The 20,458-nt window shown below is 43.0% G+C and overlaps 1 protein-coding gene across 4 annotated transcripts in view; it reads left to right on the top strand.

Moving 5' to 3' along the window:
• Window positions 1-20,458, top strand: part of LOC138823669 (zinc finger protein 691) — a 92,524-nt gene that overhangs the window by 30,018 nt on the left and 42,048 nt on the right. For 2 of the 4 annotated variants that reach the window (XM_070017158.1, XM_070017159.1), the window contains one exon: window positions 4,174-10,715. In XM_070017158.1, the coding sequence (XP_069873259.1) occupies window positions 4,174-5,034 (861 nt within the window). In that variant the 3' untranslated portion in view covers window positions 5,035-10,715. Of the gene's footprint in view, window positions 1-556; window positions 582-3,902; window positions 4,039-4,173 lie in introns of those variants that run through there. The other 2 variants (XM_070017160.1, XM_070017161.1) reach the window with 2 other exon arrangements.

Raw genomic sequence — 20,458 nt, 5'->3', positions numbered from 1 at the left:
TAGTGCTGGTGAGCCCTAGGGAGACTAGCCCCAATAGGCCATAGGTCAGGCTTTCTCCACGGCCCTCTTCCCCCACCTCCCTTCGCCCAATCTCTGAAATGTGATAGGGGCATGACTATTTTAAGCTATCTTTCCAATAGGTAATTGACGATTCTTCCCTTAGAGGCTGGGTCTTGCTCACTCACCCATCCTGGAAGTCCTACCACCTGATTGCTTGGGAGAGCTATGCCTATGGCACTTAACTGCTGTGCACCTGTTTTTCTTTCTGTCCTTCCTTCCCTCTTTTTCTCTTTCCAATACTAGTTTAATGGTTAAAAACCCTGGCTTTGCCATCAAGGACATCAATACCCGTTTTGCCCCTTGGGCAAGTTACTTAATTTTTCTGAGCTTCAGTTTCTTCATCCTTAAAATAAGGATAGAAAAATGCAGAGTTATAGAAATGAAATGATTATATATAGCACTTCATCCTGAGTGTAGCAGTTTGTAAGAACTTAACAAAACATTAACTTATTGGCTCCTGTATAATGTGCCAGGTGCTGTGGGGGGAGAAGGAGAAGGAGGAAGAGGAGGCGGAGGAGGAGGTAAGGAGGAGCCTAGGCACTGTTCCTGTCCCCTAGAACTTAACCTGCCCTACATAATGGTTTCTGGAGTTTATATCTACTTCACTATACTCTATCATAAACTGTATGAGGGTTATGATCATAATCCTAAATCATTGTACTTGTCTGCTGACTCAGCATTCTACCCTGGGTAGAGCCCAACCTTGGTAAATTACAGATTCTCAGCATGGCAGTTATAGAAGTGAGTGGAAACCATGTAGCTCTGCGTATAAATATTACTAGAGGATGGGCATTTGAGCACCCACCCTTGTACTGCAGAAGATTATGTGATAACCAAAACCCTTTCCTCAAGTTGCTTACAAATGACTAGTGGAAATAGATAATTGCACAGCCCCATAAAAAGCAAGCACATAATGGACAAAGTGGATAGCAATCAGATTGCTGGGAAATAGTGGCTTAGGATAGACCCACATAAGCAGGACATGGGTTCTGAAGACCAATTTTGTTGACTCATCATTTATTAAAAGTCTACTATAGATGCCTACAACTACTTTAGTAATGAGGGCAACATTAGTGAATAAAAGTAAACAAAGGTCTCTATTCTCATGGAACTTACATTTAATAGGGAACTTACATTGAATGTTTATAATACACTCAGACATGATGCCAGACAGTGACGTGCTAAAGAAAATGAAAACTGGAGAGGGTGTATAATTTTTAAAAGAAAAATCAAGAAAAAGTGACTTTAAGTATCAAATAATAAGTACTTTGTGATGTTTACTAGAATCTTGAAAATAAAGCAAACCTATTATGTTTTTATACCGCTTATCCAAATTCCTCAAGAAATATGAATAGGGATTGATAAATGACAGTTCATTGACGTTAAAAACGTTTTTGTGCCAGGACTGGCACTTGAACTCAGCTTTTTCCTCTCTAGGTTTGCTTGCTCACAGCTGGTACTGGTAACCTTACCTTTTGAGCCATGCCTTTAGTCTGACATTTTGTTGGAGATGGAACCTCTTCAGCTTTTCTGCCCAGCTGGCTAAGAACTGGGATCCTCTATATACAGCTTCCTAAGTATCAAGGATTACAAGTTTGAGCCACTGGTGCCCAGTTTATTTTGGCCTTTTTTGAGACAGTGTCTCATGTTATGTAACCCTGGCTAGCCTGGAATTTGAGCTCCTCTGCTTCAGTTCCCTGTGTGCTGGGATTACAGGTGTTTGACACATGCTATTATTTTACTCGGACACAGCCACACTTATTCCTTTATATGCTACTTTCATGATACAATGATGACAGATGAATAATTATTACACGGATCCTATGGTTCTAAATATTTACTAAACATTTCTGACTCTTTACTGAAAAATTCCATACAGGTTGAAATTTTAACCTTCATTTCAAATTTTAGGAGGTTATATACAGTTTTGTGCTCATTAAAAATTCAAAACCTTTCACTTAAAGGATCTTTAAGTCTTTTTTAAGGCTCTTAATATAAAATTTACTCTGAAGATCTCATTTCCTATGCTTTTTAAATTTTTTAATGGTTTTTAGCCTCTTTTTGAAATTTTTTTGCTTTTCTCAATGAGTCTTTTCACATTTCTGTTGTGAAGCCAGTCATCATGTTCAGCTTCCCATCTGAACTTGCATCAAAGACTTGCATTAGCTTCATTAACCATAGCATTTGTGCCGAGATTATCTAACTGGGAATTCATATTTTCATCCAGCCAGTGGCCAGACCTCAACAGATACAAGCAGGTTGCAGTCACTGAAGTTTCTTTCCTTCTTATTTCTTGTTCTGCTTCAAACAGTGCAACAAAGTCGATATCATCTGCCCTCTTTCTGGTCACTTTTGAGTTGATGTCAAGTTCTGGAAAGCCCTCACTTTCATCATCTGCCATGTCCATGAATGTTCCTCCACCTCCATTGGTTTCATCAGATTCTTGATCATTCATGTTTTATCAGCATCCAAACTCCTCAGCACTGCCCCCGAATCTTCCAAGTTTTTTTTGTTTTTTGTTTTTGTTGTTGTTGTTAGTTGTGGGGCCTGAACTCTGGGCCTGGGCACTGTCCCGCAGCTCTTCACCTCAAGGCTAGTGCTCTACCACTTGAGCCACAGCTCCACTTCTGGCTTTTTCTGCTTATATGTTGGTGAGGAATCGAACTTAGGGTTTCATGCATGCGAGGCAAGCACTCTACTACTGAGTCACCTTCCCAACCCTAAAGAATCTTTTTGATTCTTGATTCTTTATAGAGCTAGGACATGTTTTCAATTGTGTGTGTGTGTGTGTGTGTGTGTGTGTGTGTGTGTGTGTGTGTGTGTTACTGAACTCTGTGTGTGTGTGTGTGTGTGTTACTGAGGATTAAACCCACATCCCTAATTCTTTTGCTGGTCCTGGGGTTTGAACTCTGAGCTCCTTTGTGCTCAAGGCTAGTGCTAGCCTTGAGCCACAGCTCTGCTTTCAGTTTTCTGGTGGTTAATTGGAGATAAGAGTTTCACTGACTTTCCTGCCCAGGCTGGCCTCGGCCTGCTATCCTCAGATCCTAGCTTCCTGAGTAGTTCGGATTATAGTCATGAGCCACCCAGTCCTAATTCTTTTGTTTTTGAGATAGTCTTTTTGCCTAGGCTAGACTTGAACTCTCAGTTGATCCTCTTCTCTCTCTACCTCCTGAGTATCTGGCATACACCACCATATGGCTTGTTTCCAGCAATTGTAATAGTAGCATTATTTGGTGAATGACTAGTATGTGTTACACACTCTGTTGTATATATTATAGGCACTTTTTCTAAATCAGAGTCCTGTAATGCAGCTCAGAGAGATTGGATAATTTGCAGTCACAAAGATCATCTATACCACCACTGTAAATGTATACTAAATATAGTCAGGGTCTCTTCTTTTATCCTGGCTATGTGTGTAACTGTGTGTGTGTGTGGTTGAATGTTTCAAATGTGACTATGGCTGTGTCATGTGAGAATGTCACTTGTGACTGCATGTGTGTGTAATGTTTGGGAGTGGTGGAAGTGGGCACTGGCCAATGAGAACAGATGCAAATGAGGCCCTGCAGGAGGTCCTGGAGGTCCAGGTACAACCCTAGATTATGAACAGGTCTGGAGAGAGTTGGGGTGGCAGAGCAGTTAAAGACTATTGAGAGTTGGGCCTTGTAAACAAATAGGAGAGCCTCAAGAATGATAGAGTCCTATGTTCACTTGGGTTCTTTTTTTTTTTGTTGTTGGTTGTGGGGCCTGAACTCTGGGCCTGGGCGCTGTCCCCCAGCTCTTCAGCTGTAGACCTGCACTCTACCAGTTGAGCCTCAGCCCCACTTCCGGCTTTTTCTGCTTATGTGGTACTGAGGAATCAAATCCAGGGCCTCATGCATGCAAGGCAAGCACTCTACCACTGAGCCACCTTCCCAGCCCCAAAGTTGGTATCTTCTTGGATAGACCAAAATACATATGAAGTTTGTCACTTGAAACTAAGTAAGTAAATGCTTTCTAAGTATTGTATCTAAGTGAGGTTATTCCTAATGGATGGTTCCCTGGGGAGCCATCTGTCAGAAGGTCTAGCCTGAGCCAAGCATTGTAATGGTGTTGAACATTTGTGTTCATTCCCAGGGTTCAGAAATGGGCAGTGAGAAGGAGCAGAGTCCAGAACCACACCTGCCTGAGGAAGGGGAAGAAGGTAAGCCTTGGAGAGTGGATGGCTCAGAGGGTTCTCGAATCCCACCTGGGGAGGAACATGGGCAGGAGAGCCTATTGAAGGGGGCACAAGGAACACATCCAAAAAAGCCATGGCAGAAAGTCACTGCCCCAGCTAGGGGACCTAAGGACCCCATTGCACATCCAAGGCCTGGAGAAGATGAGAAACCCTTTGTCTGTGCCCAGTGTGGCAAAACCTTCAACAATACCTCGAACCTGAGAACACACCAGCGGATCCACACTGGTGAGAAGCCATACAAGTGCTCTGAATGTGGCAAGAGCTTCTCCCGAAGCTCCAACCGCATCCGCCACGAGCGGATCCACCTGGAGGAGAAGCACTACAAATGTCCCGAATGCCAGGAGAGCTTTCGGCGGCGCTCGGACCTCACCACGCACCAGCAAGATCACCTGGGCAAGCGGCCGTACCGCTGCGACATCTGCGGCAAGAGCTTCAGCCAGAGTGCCACGCTGGCGGTGCATCACCGGACCCACCTGGAGCCGGCGCCCTACATCTGCTGCGAGTGCGGGAAGAGCTTCAGCAACAGCTCCAGCTTCGGGGTGCACCACCGCACGCACACGGGCGAGAGGCCTTACGAATGCACCGAGTGCGGGAGGACGTTCAGTGATATCTCCAACTTCGGGGCGCACCAGCGGACCCACAGAGGGGAGAAACCCTACCGCTGCACCCTGTGCGGGAAACACTTCTCCCGAAGCTCAAACCTCATCCGCCACCAGAAAACGCACATGGGTGAGCAGACGGGCAGGGATTCCAGCTGAATGGAGCACCATGTAGAGATGCGGGAAGGCCTTTAGAATCAGCTGCGGCCACCTTGACTGCGCACCCTTCATCCGGCTTAGGAGAATGATTTCCTGTTGTCTCGGAAGCCACGATCTCCAGAAAGTCCTGAGGATGAGTGAAAATCCTTGCCTCCTCCCAGGAAAAAGTTAGAGGACACGCTCTTGACTGCCTTCCTTGGGTGTGGAAGAGAAGATAGTTAGCTCAGAACGTGGCGCAGCAGTCCTCTGGCCTTTGAGAAAGTGCCTGTGCGATCTTGTCGCTGTCTGAAGGGCCTCCACATGGCCCGTGAGCTGCTTAGGACACCCTGTAGTGGCCTGCTTTCCCACGGTGTCCTGACCCAAGAGTGCTTCTAGAGCTCTAGCCTGGGAGGAGTGGCCCTCCTGAGGGAAGGGGCCTCCTTGGTCTGAGGAGAGATGAGGGGCCCTGCCTTAGGAATACAAGGGAAGCCCTCAGGGAGCCATGATCCAGGGACTTCACACTCCCCCTCTTTCTGTTACCTGTTTTTCCCACCCCAACCTGCTTTGTTTCCCCAGAATGATTACCAGTAAAAAAACAAAACAAAACAAAAACCCTTCCATGAAAAGGACTGTGTACTTACTTGGAGCGGTTGGGAGCTGGTTCCAGTGCAGCCATTCTGGAAGGAAGTTGAATTCTAACAGAGACAGGTGGTTGCTCTGCAAAGCAAAGGAAGGCAGGCCCAGTTTTCGGAGCTTTTGAGAAGAGGAGGGAAAGGGAAGGAAGTGGCATCGATTGAACATCTCTTTTTCAATTATAAACTGCTGTCTGTTATCAGAGCAGCCCCTGAGGGTATAAGCTGAGGAAAGGCTGTGTGGAAGGTGAAGTCCCAGCAGTGTGCTGTGGAGCCAGTTTCAGCTTGGGCCTCCGTGGCTTCCAGCTGTTTTCACTGCATCCACCTTGTTGCCACCCAAAGGAGCCATTTAGGAGTTTAGCCAGGAAGTGGGAGCCAAGATGGAGTTTGAACTAAAGTGCCTTATACTTGGTGAGTGTTCTAGCACTTGAACCTCCCCCCTCATCTTCTCTTCCACTCTTTTCTTTTTTTCTGGCCAGTCCTGGAGCTTGAACTCAGGTCTTGGGCACTGTCCCTGAGCTTCTTTTGCTCAAGGCTAGCACTCTACCACTTGAGCCACAGCACTACTTTTAGCCTTTTCCATTTATGTGGTACTGGAATTGATCCCAGGGCTTCATGCATGCTAGGCAAGCACTCTACCACTAAGCCACTTTGTCAGCACAATTCTTTCTCCTTTCTTAGTATTGATGAATACTGACAATGAAGACAGTTTGGTCCCTGAGTTCTCTAGTTTAGAAATAGACACATAAACCCAGAATTACAATTCAGAGTAATAGATGTCCTTACTGTTGTACTCCAGGTACTATAGTAGCCTGGGAGAGAGCCTTACTCTGGCCTAGACTGGACAGTGAGGCCCAGAAGTAAGACATAGTCCTACCTGCAGGGAATTCAGGAAGAGAAACTCCTCTGACAAAGTCCTGGGGTAACAGGTGGGGAATGGACCTGTAGAGGTGAGGCTGAGAAGATGATTGGATTTGGTTTTGAGGAATTAGTAGGCACTTAGTAGATAAAGTATGGAAGCTTATTTCAGATGGAAGAGAAGACTTAAGCGTTTGAGGAGCAGTGGAATGTTGGATGTAGTAACCAAGTGTTTTGTGTGAGGATAAGAGGAAGTTTCTAAGGTGCACAGGCCAGATCATAAAAGGGGTTAGACACCAAGTAAGAAAAAAAAAAAAGGTGGGATTGGAAGCCCAGCTCACATTCTTCTTCAGAGATGGACTGAACAACAATATACAGACCAAACTACTTTTATGAGAACTCTCAAATTCTTTCAGAGTTAGGTTTCATTACCCCAGGAGAACACAAGCCAAGAATCACATGAAAATGGGTAAGATGAGTCATTTTACTTCTTGTAATTTGCTATTTCCTTAAACCAGCATAGCTCAGTTTAGGTCACAGATTTCTCTTGAGGGAAAACAAACAAACAAACAGTGAGTGACATCCATATTCAGTGTTCTGGCCTTTTAGAGCATTGCCCAAGGAACTGGCTCCTCTCTTGCTAACCTGGATTCTGCTAATAAACCTGGAATAGTGATTCTGCCTGGGCCAGGGCAAGGGTTGGAGTTACTGGCTGTATCACCCAGGGCCTGTAACACACGCGACAGAGGCAAGCACACTCAGCATGAGTGAGAGCTCCTAACTGTGGCTCCTCCTCAGGAGGGAGGCAGGAATGAAGAGCAAATGCCCAGTATTCCTCCTTTATGGAAAGTTGCCTAAGAGACTGGAATTTGTTCTTTTTGGTTGGTTGGGGTTTTTTTGTTTGTTTGTTTTGTCAGTCATGGGGCCTGAACTCTGGGCCTGGGCACTGTCCCTGAGCTCTTCGGCTCAAGGCTAGCACTCTACCATTTGAGCCACAGTGCCACTTCCAGCCTTTTCTGCTTATGTGGTACTGAAGAATCAACCCCAGGGCCTCATGCATGCAAGGCAAGCACTCTACCACCGAGCTAACTTCCCAGCCCGGTTGGTTGTTTTAAATACACTTTGTCATTAAGGAGCTGTGTGGAGGGGTTGCCGTTTCATAAGTCAGATAACGAGCACATTTCTTTTTTTGGACAGTGTCACCCCACTTCCTTCACTCTCACCCCATTTCCCCCTCCCATCCTAGTTTATTGCGTAGTTTATTTTCCACATAGTGTATACTGAATAGCATGATTGCATTTGTTCACCTTTCCTCCCTCCTTTTCTGCACCCCTAAAAAGGAAAAAAAAAAAAAAAAAAGCAAAAACACATACTACCACCACAACTAGCATGGTATATGTTTTGTTTGTTTGGAGATGTTGGTACAGAGTCAGCATATTTCTAATGTCCAGGGTGCTCTGAACACAGGAGAATAAGAGGCTTGCTATGATAGTACCAGAAAACATGCAGTACTAAAGATAGACACCAGAGGGAGCAAGAGATTGTGAACTTCTGAAAAAGGGTTTTGTGTTTTTTGGGGGGTGTGGGTGTGGTGGGTAGGGGGGAGAAATCTCTAATTGGGAAATTACAGGCATAAACCCAAAAAAGTCATATTCCTCCAAAAGGACTTAGAGACAACTCCCTCCTTAAGAGCCTAGTTGAGCTTATTATTGAAGATCTTCCCCAGTATTAAGCCAGTTTGTTAAAATCAGAATATTGACTGGGTGAGGGGCCACATTCCTTTAATTCTAGATATTCAGGAGGCAGGAGCCTGGTGAATTTGAGGTCCATTTGGGCAAAATTAGTGAGATCCTGTGTCAAAATACAGGGCTGGGAAGGTGGCTCAGTGGTAGAGTGCTTGCCTTGCATGCATGAGGCCCTGGGTTTGATTCCTCAGTAGAAAAAGCCAGAAAAAGCCAGAACTGGTGCTGTGGCTCAAGTGGTAGAGTGCTAGTCTTAAACTGAAGAGCTGAAGGACAGCACCCAGGCCCAGCATTCAGGCCCCACAACTGACAAAAAATATATAAATAAAATTTTTAAAAATACAAAAACAAAGATGGCAAGAAAGAAAGAAAGGAAAAAGAAAGAAAGAAAATGAGAGAGGGAGAGAAAGGAAGGAAAGAAAATGTATAAATAAAATAGAAACTATAAAAAGTAACAAAAATTCTGAAATTATATTAATTAAATTGAAAAGTTCACTGGAGAGTTTCAACAGCTGACTTCACAAGCAAATGCACCAGCAAGCTTAAGAGGCCACTTGAAATTATTGGGTTAAAAAGACAAAAGGAAAAAGAGAATGAAGAAAAGCAAAGAACTCAAGGGACCTATGGGACAACATCAAGTGGACTGGTTGGTATATGCATTATGGAACTTTTATAAGGAGAAAAGAACAGAGAAATACTTGAAGAAATAAGGCCTCCAAGCCTCTTAAACCTGAGGATGGAAATGAGTATCCGAATCTGAGAATTCTAGAGAACTCTAAGATGAACCAAAGTGGAACACACTAAGAAACATTACAATCAAAATGTCAACAAAGACCAAGAATCTAAAAAAAGAATAAAAGCAAAACTAACATATAAGGGGGCTTCCATAAGATTATGAGAGATTTTTTTCAGAAACTGTACAGATCACAAGAAAGTGTGATAATATATTCAAAATGCTGAAATGAAAAATCAGCCAAACAGGAATACTACCTCTGTCATGGCTGTCCTTCAAAAATAAAGGAGAAATATGAAAGCAAAGGTATGGCTCAAGTGGTAGAATGTCTTTTTTCTTTTTTCTTTTTGGTCAGTTCTGGGGCTTGAACTCAGGGCCTGGGTGTTGTCCTTGAGCTTCTTTTGCTTAAGGCTAACACTCTACCATTTGAGCCACAGCACCACTTCTGGCTTTTTCTGTTTATGTGGTACTGAGGAATTCAACCCAGGGCTTCAGTCATGCTAGGCAAGCACTCTACCACTAAGCTACCTTCCCAGCCCTGGTAGAAGGCCCTTTAAAACCAAGTGAGACTTCAAGGCCCTCAGTTCAAGCCTCAGTACCAGCACACACACACACACCTTGATGAAAATTGAGGGAGTTTACCTCCACTAGATCTGACTTATAAAAAATACTAAAGAGGCTGGGCCACAATGGCTTATACCTGTAATCCTAGCTGTCCAAAAAAAGAACAACAACAAAAAGCAATGGCATACAAAACAAAAAGATGTAATAGCATCTTAACAGTAGAACAAAATAATGTAATGACATGAAGTGGGTGAGGGTAAAGGAGTAGAGATTTTCTAAATGATTGAAATTGTTGTCAGCTTAAATATTATTATAACTTTAAGGTGTTTTCTGTAAGCCTCATGCTAACCACAAAAAAAATTCCTGTAGAAGATGCACAGAAGAAATGAGAAAAGCACCTACGTGTTTCGGTATATAACAAAATCAGTGAAACAGGAAGGCAGGAAGAAAAGAAAATGGACAAAATTACTGAAACAAAAGTAATAAAAATGGCAATAATAAGTACTTCCCTATCAGTAATGATTTTAAGTGTAAATGGGTTAATAATTGCTTATCACATGAAGAGACCCACAACTGGATAAAAATTATAACAAAACTAGAACCCAGAACCCCTGTGGAAGCCAGTGCCAGGGAAGGAAAACCTAAACTATAATTGATTAATTTTTGGAAAGTAGGTAGGGACAAATCTGACAGTTAAAACCTTTAGGGGAAGGGTTGGGGATGTGGCTCCGTGGTAGAGTGCTTGCTGGAAGTGGTGCTGTGGCTAAAGTGGTAGAATGTTAGCCTTAAGTAAAACAAGTTCAGGGACAGTGCCCAGGCCCTGAGTTCAAGCCTCAGGACTGGCAACATAAACAAATAAGTAAATAAAAACTTTAGGAGGACTTTGCCATCTGGCCCATAGCTGTGACTTTAACCTGGGAACTCAGCCAGGTTCTCACAGTAAATATCAGGGGAGGAAATTCCTTTGCATTTTTGGTTGGGGGAAAGAAAAGGAACCAGTTTGAAGCATCAGAGCACTCTGTTTTGCTTAGCAATGTCTGCCCTTAGGAGAAACTAACCAAGGCCTAACTTGCTGGGGCTTTGCTGAGGTTCTGTCAGAGCCTAACTGATGTGGTGGAAGGGAAACACCTAACTCCAGTTACTTACACCTTTTGTATATGTGTACTATACTGTACGGGGGCTTGTTCTCCAAGCCTGGAACTCTCACTTAGATTTTCACTTGGCTTTTTTTTTTTTTTTTTGCTCACAATTGGCACTCAACCACCTGAACCATGCTTCCAGTCCAGTTTTAGCTGGTTTAATTGAAATAAAGAGTCTCAAAGATTTGTCCGATCTCAGCCTCTGAGAATCTGAAGATTCTTAGGATCTCAACCTCCTGAGCAGCTAGGATTACAGGTGTGAACCACTAGTGCCTGGATTTTTTTTTTTTTTCAGTTTTTTTTTTTTAGACAGATCACATTAGGTAACTCAAGCTCACCTGGAACTTGCTATATAGCCCAGGATGGCTCAGACTTAGAATTCTCCTGTCTCAGAACCTCTAAGTACTGGGATTATAGGCGTGTAACACTAGGTCCAGCTCAGTTACTTGTATTTAATGGTGAAAAACTAGAATTTCCCCCCTCTTTTGGGGGGGGGCTTGGGGATGCCTATCCTGGGGGCTTGACTCAGGGGCTAGGTACTGTCCCTGAGCTTTTGCTAAAAGCTAGCATTCTTTTTTTTTTTTTTCATTATTTAGAGAATACTTTATTAGTTTCTGTAATCAAACCCACGTAGATAAGACCTTACATATTTAATACAGTGCGTTTACCCCTGAAAGCTAGCATTCTTGAGCCACAGCTCCACTTCTGACATTTCTGGTAGTTTATTAGAGATAAGAGTCTTATGGACATTCTTGTCTGGGCTGACTTTGAACCATGATTCTCAGATCTCCGCCTCCTGAGTAGCTAGGATTACAAGGGTGAGCTGCTGGTGCCTTGCCCTAGAATTTTTCCTCTTGAGATCAGGAACTATGGAACTATGCAAGGATTTCCCCTTTTACCACCTCTTTTCAAAAGCATAGTGGAAATGTTAGCTAATGTAGAAAATGAAATAAGAGATTTATTTACTAGGAAGGAAGAAAAAATGATTTTGTCTTCATTTTTAGATGACATGATTGCCATTAGAAAATCTAAGAGAAGTGTCAAAAAACAGAAAGCATGCCATCACCATCACCAACAAAACTTTCCAGGAATTAACAATCACTTATAGCAAGGTGGCAGGATACAAGGTTAATATACAAAGTTAATCTGAATTCCAATGAATGAGTGAAATTTAAAATAAAAAGTGCAGCTGGGTGCCCGTGGCTCACACCTGTAATCCTAGATATTCAGGAGGCTAAGATCTGAGGATCATGGTTCAAAACCAGCCTAGGCAGGAAAGTCCATGAGACTCTTATTTCCAATTAACTACCAGAAAACTGAAAGTGGCACTGTGGTTCAAGTGGTAGAGTGCTCACCTTGAGCTGACCCAGGCCCAGAGTTCAAGCCCCATGATCAACAAAGGATTTCTCCAAATGGAAATTCTTGTTATAAATATAATAATATATGTACAAGAGCTACATGAAAAAAGCTACAAATAAGAAATAAAAAGGAATTAGATAAATAGCTATTCCATGTTGTGGACAGGAAGGCCATTATTATCAAGATTTCAGTTCTTACCAATTTGCAAAGGTAATCTTCAACAATTGATATTAAAACAATTGACTTTTACATGGCCAACAAAGAAACAAAAACAAACCCAGCCAACTTTTTACAAAAATTAACTTAAACCTAAAACAGAAACCTAAAGGTAAAACACAGATCCATAACACTAGCTTACACAGGAGAATCGTTAAGTGACTGAGTGTGATGATGACTTTTTAGATACAACATCAAAGACATAATCCATCAAAAAAGCAATTGACAAGCTGGACTTCATTAACCTTAAAAACTTTGTGAAAAATAGCATCAAAAGAATGAGAAGACCACCCACATATTAGGAGAAAATATTTGCAAAGGACTTTATCTGAAATGCGAAGAATTTTTTTATAAGAAGACTCATAAATAAGAAAATGAGCAACATGATTTAAAAATAGACAACAAGCCAGGTGATGTGGCATATGCCTGTAATTCCAGTCCTAGTGCAAGGCTAGCCTGAAATACTGAGATACTTAAGCCAGCTGGAACTTTATAGTAAGTCCTTATGGGGGTGGGGGTGGGGGAGTAGATACCTCAGCACAAAGATAGATGGCAAGTAAACACAAAAAGAAGGTACTACATATCCTGCCATTAGCAACTTAAAACAAGAATGTAATGCCAGCACATAATCTGGCTAAAATGGCTAAAATCCAAACAACTGACAACACCAAATGCTGACAAAGATACAGAACAAAGGAACTCTATTCATGAATGGTGGGAGTGCAAAATGATACAGCCACTTTGGAAGCCTGACAGTTTCATACAAAACTAAGCATGTATGCTAAAACTTTTAGCATAAAACCTAGAAACCTTACTCCATGGTGTTTATCTAAAGAAGCTGAATACTAATGTTTGCACAGAAACTTGCTTGGGACAGCCTTATTCATTATCACCCAAGCTTGAGCTAACCAAGATGTCCTTCAGTATGTAAATGGATACATTTGTTGCATCTAAACAATGGAATATTATCCAATGTTTTTAAGAAAAACATACTTTTGAGGCATGAGAAGACATCCAGGAAACAATGCAAATTACAAAAAACCTATATGATATAGTTATAACTTATGTGACATAAATCATTTAGTTATTATACATTCAAAAAATTATAGAAGCAGAAAAATGGCCAGAGGTTAAGGGTATAAGGATGGAACACCAAGGTTTTTTTTTCTTTCTTTTCCTGGTGTGTGTGTGTGTGTGTGTGTGTGTGTGTGTGTGTGTGTGTGTGTGTGTGTGTGTGTGTGTGTGTGTGTGTGTGTGTGTGTGTGTGTGTGTGTGTGTGTGTGTGTGTGTGTGTGTGTGCGCACGCGCGCGCGCCAGTTCTGGGGTTTGAACTTAGGGCCTGGGCGCATCCCTAAGCTTTTTTACTCAAGGCTAGAGCTGTACCACTTGAACCACAGTTTCACTTCTGGTTTTCTGGTAGATAATTGGAGATAAGAGTTTCACAGACTGTCCTGCCCATACTAGCTTTGAATCAAGAACCTCAGATGTCAGCCTCCTGAGAAGCTAGGATTATAGGCGTGAGTGACTAGTGCCTAGCCAAAGAAAAGTTTTGGGTGTTCTTTTTAAAGTGTGTGTGGGGGGGAGGGGGGTTGGGGCTTGAACTCAGGACCTGGCTTTTGTGTGTGTGTGTGTGTGTGTGTGTGTGTGTGTGTGTTCAGGGGGGTTGGGGCTTGAACTCAGGACCTGGCGTGTGTGTGTGTGTGTGTGTGTGTGTGTGTGTTCAGGACCTGGCTGCTTTCTCTGAGCTTTTTTGGCTCAAGACTTGCACTTTACCACTTGAGCTACAGTACCACTTCCATCCAGACTTTTCTGTGTAGCTTACTGGCAATAAGAGTCTCATGGACTTTCCTGCCTGGGCTGTCTTCCAACCAGGATCCTCAGATCTCAGCCTCTTGAGTAGCTAGGCAGGAGCTACCAGCACCTGGCCTGAATTAAATTCTATTCAGTAAAACCCACATACTTTGCCAATGCTGTTCTGAAGCACTCAGGTTCAGCGGAGCAATATCTACAGTTGGGCTGGAGAGCTGAATGCATGGCTCAAGTAATAGAACACTTGCCTACCAAGAGTAAGGCCCTGAGTTCAAATTTCAGTCCACAAAAGGGTGGGGTGGGGGAAAGATTGGATGCTGTAAAGCAGCCTAGTTAGGTTGGGAACTTATATATTGTTTATCTTGGAGTTTCGTTTCTTTTCCCTCCCTTCTTCCTCTCCCTCCCTCCTTTCCTTCCTCCCTTCCTTGTATGCTGGTAGTAAGGCTTGAACTTTTTTTTTTTTTTGGTCAGTCGTGGGGCCTGAACTCTGGGCTTGGGCGCTGTCCCTCAGCTTTTCAGCTCAAGGCTAGTGCCCTACTTGAGCCACAGCGTCATCTCTGGCTTTTTTTCCTGCTTATATGGTGCTGAGGAATCGAACCCAGGGCCTCATGCATGCGAGGCAAGCACTCTACCACTGAGCCAACTTCCCAGCCCTGTCCCTTAGCTTTTATGCTCAAGGCTAGTGCTCTACCACTTGAGCCACAGCACCACTTCTGGTTTTCTGGCATGCTTCCATTACCTACTTCCTCTAACTAGGCTCCACCCCCTAAAGTTTGCAGAATTTCCCAAATGATGTATACTCTTGCTTTATTACTATTATTATTTCTGGTACTGGAACTTGAACTCAGGCCTTATACTCTCACTTGGCTTTACTCATGGTATTTCTGGATTTTTTTTTTTTTTTACTAGTGGAGGTAAGAGACTCAGATTTGTCTGTCTGGGTTAACTTTGAACCACAGTTTTAGATCTCAGCCTGCTGAGTAGCAAGGATTACAGGTGTGAGCCATGAGCACCTGGCTATACTCTATCTTTGCAGAGGATATCAAATCTTTCATGAGAAAAGAATTATTTCCCATCAACAGATGATGATGAGAAAACTGGATATTCAAATGCAAAAGGCCCTGGGTTCAAACCACGTACTCTTGAATCGCAACTGATGTACAAAAAGTATTTGGCGGGGCTGGGAAGGTGGCTCAGTGGTAGATGCTTGCCTTGCATGCCTGAGGCCCTGGGTTCAATTCCTCAGCACCACATAAGCAGAAAAAGCCAGAAGTGGTGCTGTGGCTCAAGTGGTAGAGCGCTAGCCTTGAGCTGAAGAGCTGACGGACAGCGCCCAGGCCCAGAGTTCAGGCCCCATGACTGGACCCAAAAAACAAAACAAAACAAAAGTATTTGGCAAAATAATACCTTTTCATGATAACAAAACAACACTCAAACAAAGAATAAATGTTACCTCAACCAAACAAAAAAAAAAAAAGAAAGAAAATAGGCAAAGGACATATTAAATGTCCTGTCTCCACAGAAGATATTCAGATAACCAACAACCTTATGAAAAATGTCCAGCATCATTAATCATCATCAAGACCCCAATGAGATATTTCCTTTCACCCATTGGATGGCCAAGATAAGAAATATACAAAGTGACAAGTGCCTATGTGTTGGGTCTTCGTCCGTCCCACAAAAGACGGACGGGGTCCGAGGAAAGGTAAGTACGGCGCTCCGGCGCTCGCCGGTTCCCTAGCCTCCCTCAGCCCAGGAGACAATCAGACACAGCGGGGAGCCAAATCCAGCAGGTAGAAAAAGTCGTTTATTAACAGAGAGCAGCCCCTTTTTAAAGACAAAGAGGGTGGGTGGTATGGTAAGGGAGGAAGAGGAACCAATCACTGTCAAGGTCACACCCTATCATTCACCTGAGCCTTCACGGGCTGGTTAGGTACTGATCAGAAGATCAATTGGGGTCTGCCCACTCTACTCTCTCCCAGAGCCATCTTGGCTGGCCATGTGCTCTTCAGTAAATTAGGCTCTGCCCACTCAACCCCCTCCCAGCGCCATCTTTGCTGCCCATGTGCTCCACACCTATGAATATGTATATTGTGTATATGTATATTGTGGATAGGATTGTAAAATGTTGAAGCCTCTGTGGATACAAACATCAGGTGATTCCTCAAAAAACTTACAAGAAGAACTTACAAGAAGTGCTATTCCCACTTCTAGGTATATATCCAAATAAGTGAAAACAGCATCTCAAAGAGATCTTTACATACTCATTGCCATCGACTGAATGTTGAAATCTTAACCCCCCCCCCATATGTTGCTATTAGGAGATGGAGTCTTAGAGAGAGTCAGCTTGTGAATGTAGAGTCCTTGTGGTATGAATGTCTTCATACAAGGGACTGCTAAGAGTTCTCTTGTGTTCACTCTGCCAAGGTAGGGTACTACTCAAAGACAGCCCTTGCCAAAACCTGATTATACTAGCACTCTGAGTCTAGACTTCCAGCCTCTAGTACTTTAAGGAATAAATTTTTGGGGCTGGGAAGGTGGCTTAGTGGTAGAGCACTTGTCTTGCATGCATGAGGCCCTGGGTTCGTTTCCTCAGCACCACATAAGCAAAAAGAAAAACGCCAGAAGTGGCGCTGTGGCTCAGGTGGTAGAGTGCTAGCCTTGAGCTGAAGAGCTGGGGGACAGTGCCTAGGCCTAGAGTTCAGGCCCCACCAGACCCCCCCCCCCAAAAAAAAAGAAAAGAAATAAATTTTTGGCCAGGTGCTGATGGCTCATACCTGTAATCCTATCTACTTAGGATGCTGAGATCTTAGGATCATGGTTTGAAGTCAGTCCAAGTAGGAAAGTCCATGAGTCTCTTTATCTCTAGTTAAATACCAAAATCCCAAAGTGGAACTGTGGCTTAAGTGGTAGAGTGTGAGCCTTGTGCAAAAAAGCTCAAGGACAGTGCCCAGGCCTGGCTCATGAAGGAAGGAAGGAAGGAAAGGAGGGAAGGAAAGAAAAGACAGAAAGGAAGAAAGAAAAAGAAATTAGCTGTTTAAAAGCCTTCCAATTGAAATTTGTTTAAAAGCCTCCCAATTTCTGCTACTTTGTAATAGTAATCTTAACAGTCTGAGTATCTAAATCTCCATCAGTAGATAAGTGGATAAAGAAATTGAAGATTTTTCAGCCTTTAAATAGAAGAAAATCCTGCCTTATGCTACATCATGATGAAACTTTAGGACATTATGGATACTAAGTTATTTCACTTCTGTGACATAGTCAAGCCCATAGAATTAGCCCTTGTAGAATGGTGATTGCCAGGGGGAAGGGTTGTTGGGCAGGGGGTAAATGGGAAGTTGTTCTTTGGGTACAAATTTCAGTCACAGAGGATATTCTGAAGATCTGCTTGCTGGGCTAGGAATATGGCTTAGTGGTAGAGTGCTTGACTAGAATGCATGAAGCCCTGGGTTCAATTCCTTACTACCACATAAACAGAAAAAGCCAGAAGTGGCACTGTGGCTCAAGTGGTAGAGTGTTAGCCTTAAGCAAAGAAGCTCAGGGACAGTGCCCTGGCCTTGAGTTCAGGCCCCAGGACTGGCCAAAAAAAAAAAAAAAAAAAGTTTGCTATATACCACTGTGCTTCTAGTTATCAATTGTGTGATATATCCTTAAAAATTAAGAGGAAAGAATTATGTATTTTTAACCACAGTGTTATAGTTTGAATATGACATATCCCTACCAGTTCATGTGTTGAATACTTTATTCCTAGCTGATGGTGTTATTTTGGAAGGTTCTAGAAACTTTAGGAGGTTGAGCCTAATTGGAGAAAGTAGGTCACTGGAAGTATGCCTTTGAAACTTATACTTGGTCCCTCCCTCCCTCGCTCTCTTTCTCTCTCTCTCCAAACAAAATTTTGGTGAAAATTAATACTTTGCAAAAACTTCAGAAAAGTGTCCTTTAAACTTCTTAATAATTTAAAGGGAAATAAGTCTATGATGAAGATTAGAGCAAGGATGTTCCTTTCCAGTCAGGTCTGTAGTCCCAGTTGTGCACCAGATAGTGGCTACTAAACTCAAGGAAAGAGGGAAAGGATGAAAGTTATGTAGAAAGGAGAAATGTATATAAACACCACGTTTAAAAGATATATCCAAAGTAGGTGTGGTGGGGCACAACTGTAATCTTGATGTTTAGAAGTTGGAGTCAACTTGGGTTATATAATAAGACTATCAGTTTATTGACTATAACTGATAAGCAATGAAATGTATGTATTTAAGCATGTAGTTTGATAGATTATGTCCAAATCTTAGAAAATAGATGGAAAAGTTTTTAAGAACTACATAAAGTATCTTAGGAGACTGAAGAATCCACTCAAATTATAAAGAAACATACTTTTTTTTTACAACCTAGAAAAGGTTGAAAACTTTGATCAGATGAATTACAGAAGGGTGTAATTGGAATCCAGGAGGATGAGATGGACTATGTTGTCATGGTAACTACAAAAAGGGCTCACTGAACACACACACACACACACACACACACACACACACACACACACGCGTGGCTCAGGTGAATCGTCTTGGAAGCCTGCAAAGCTCAGCTTCTGCTCCCCAGTATTAAATTTCTGACTGATAATGACCTTATTGTGTTAATAAATTATCATCCCAATAGCTTCAACTTGTTTAAGATGTCAACCTCAGCTTTCCTGAGAAAGAAACTCTATCACAGCCAGTAATTGTTGACTTGGTCATTTTGATGTGCCCTTCCCCGCCCAGATGGTAATTGTCATGGTTGTGAATTGTTGACCCAATAATCTAAACTCCTTGCAATTGCTGGACCTTCTACCCCAGTGACTTTGAGGTGGGTTTGTTGTTGTTTTGTTTTGTTCATTGCTTTTATTCTTTCTTTTTTAATGTTTTAAATTGTTATTATAAAGGTGATGTATGCCTAGGCTGGCTGCGGGTGGCTTATGCCTGTAATCTTAGCTACTCAGGAGGCTGAGATTTGAGGACAGTGGTTTAAAGCCAGTCTGAGCAGGAAAGACCATGAGACTCTTATCTCCAAATAGCCATCTGAAACCGCAAGTGGCACTGTGGCTCAAGTGGTAGAGTGCTAGCCTTGAGCTGAATTGCTGAGGGACAGTGCCCGGGTCCAGACTTCAAGCCCTACAGAAGGGTTTACAGTTATGTTAGTTAAAAAGTATTTTTTTTTCTTATTGCTGTTGATTGTGGGGCTTGCACTCAGCCTGGGTGCTGTCCCTGAGTTGTGCTCAAGGCTAGCTCTCTACCACTTTGAATCACAGCACCGCTTCTGGCTTTCTGATGGTTAATTGGAGATAGAGTCTCATGGCCTTTCCTGCCCTGGCTGGCTTCAAACTGCAATCCTTAGATCTCAGCCTCCTGAGTAGCTAAGATTATAGGCATAAGCCACTGAAACCTGTCAAGAGTACATTTCTTTTTTTTAAATTTTTTTATTGTGAAAATACTGTACAGAGGGGTTACAATTACATGGGCAAGATAATGAGTACATTTCTTTTTTTTTTTTTTTTGTTGGCCGTGGGGCTTGAACTCTGGGCCTGGGCGCTGTCCCTCAGCTCTTCAGCTCAAGGCGAGGGCTCTACCACTTGAGCTACAGCGCCACTTCCGGTTTTATGGTGGTTTATTGGAGATAGGAGTCTCATGGTCTCTCCTGCCCGAGCTGGCTTTGAACCACGATCCTCATATCTCAGCCTCCTGAGTAGCTAGGATTACAGGCGTGAGCCACCAGCGCCCGGCTATGAGTACATTTCTTATCCAGCATTGTAACCTCCTCCGTTGTTTCCCCTTCCCATCCCTTCCCAGCTTCCCCCCCCCCCCCCCCCCCCCGCTCCCTCTCAAGAGTACATTTCTTTTTTGACAGTGTTGCCCCTTCCCTTGCTCTTTCTCAGTTTTTCCATTCTGTGCCCATACACAAGTGACTTTGAGGTTTTTAAATCCCAAAAGGCTTAGGAAGGGTTTGGGGCAGAAAATTAAAAATTGGATGATGTGGCTAGATCAGCTAGTTCTTATCTCTTGCATTCCAGGCTGTCCTGGAGTTGGTAGAAAATTACTTGTGACATCTGGCGACTAGGTAGGGGAGAGCAGCAAGTAACAAAGGCAAGTATGTAAGTTCCTGTCCAGTTAGAAGGTAGACAGGTATGGACATTAGATGGGCAAGCTTCTTACTTCTATTGACCTCCTGGCTCTGGCTAATTTTGAAAGGGCAGGCACAAAGTGGCTGATGTGACATCATCTTCTTTTGCTCCTCTCCATGGTCCTTTGTTTCCCAGACTGGCTGAGTCCCAGGGGTTCCTGGCTATTTCTTTATGAGACTTTTACAGAAGAGCAAGCCTGTCCCCTCCCTGGTTTCTTTCTAGCCTTTGGTCTCATCATGACA

The sequence above is a fragment of the Dipodomys merriami genome, unplaced genomic scaffold, assembly GCF_024711535.1.
Source record: "Dipodomys merriami isolate MVZ:Mamm:240054 unplaced genomic scaffold, mDipMer1.0.p SCAF_121, whole genome shotgun sequence".
NCBI lineage: Eukaryota > Metazoa > Chordata > Mammalia > Rodentia > Heteromyidae > Dipodomys > Dipodomys merriami.
Note: the sequence above shows the minus strand (reverse complement) of the source record. Positions and strands in the feature narration are given on the sequence as shown.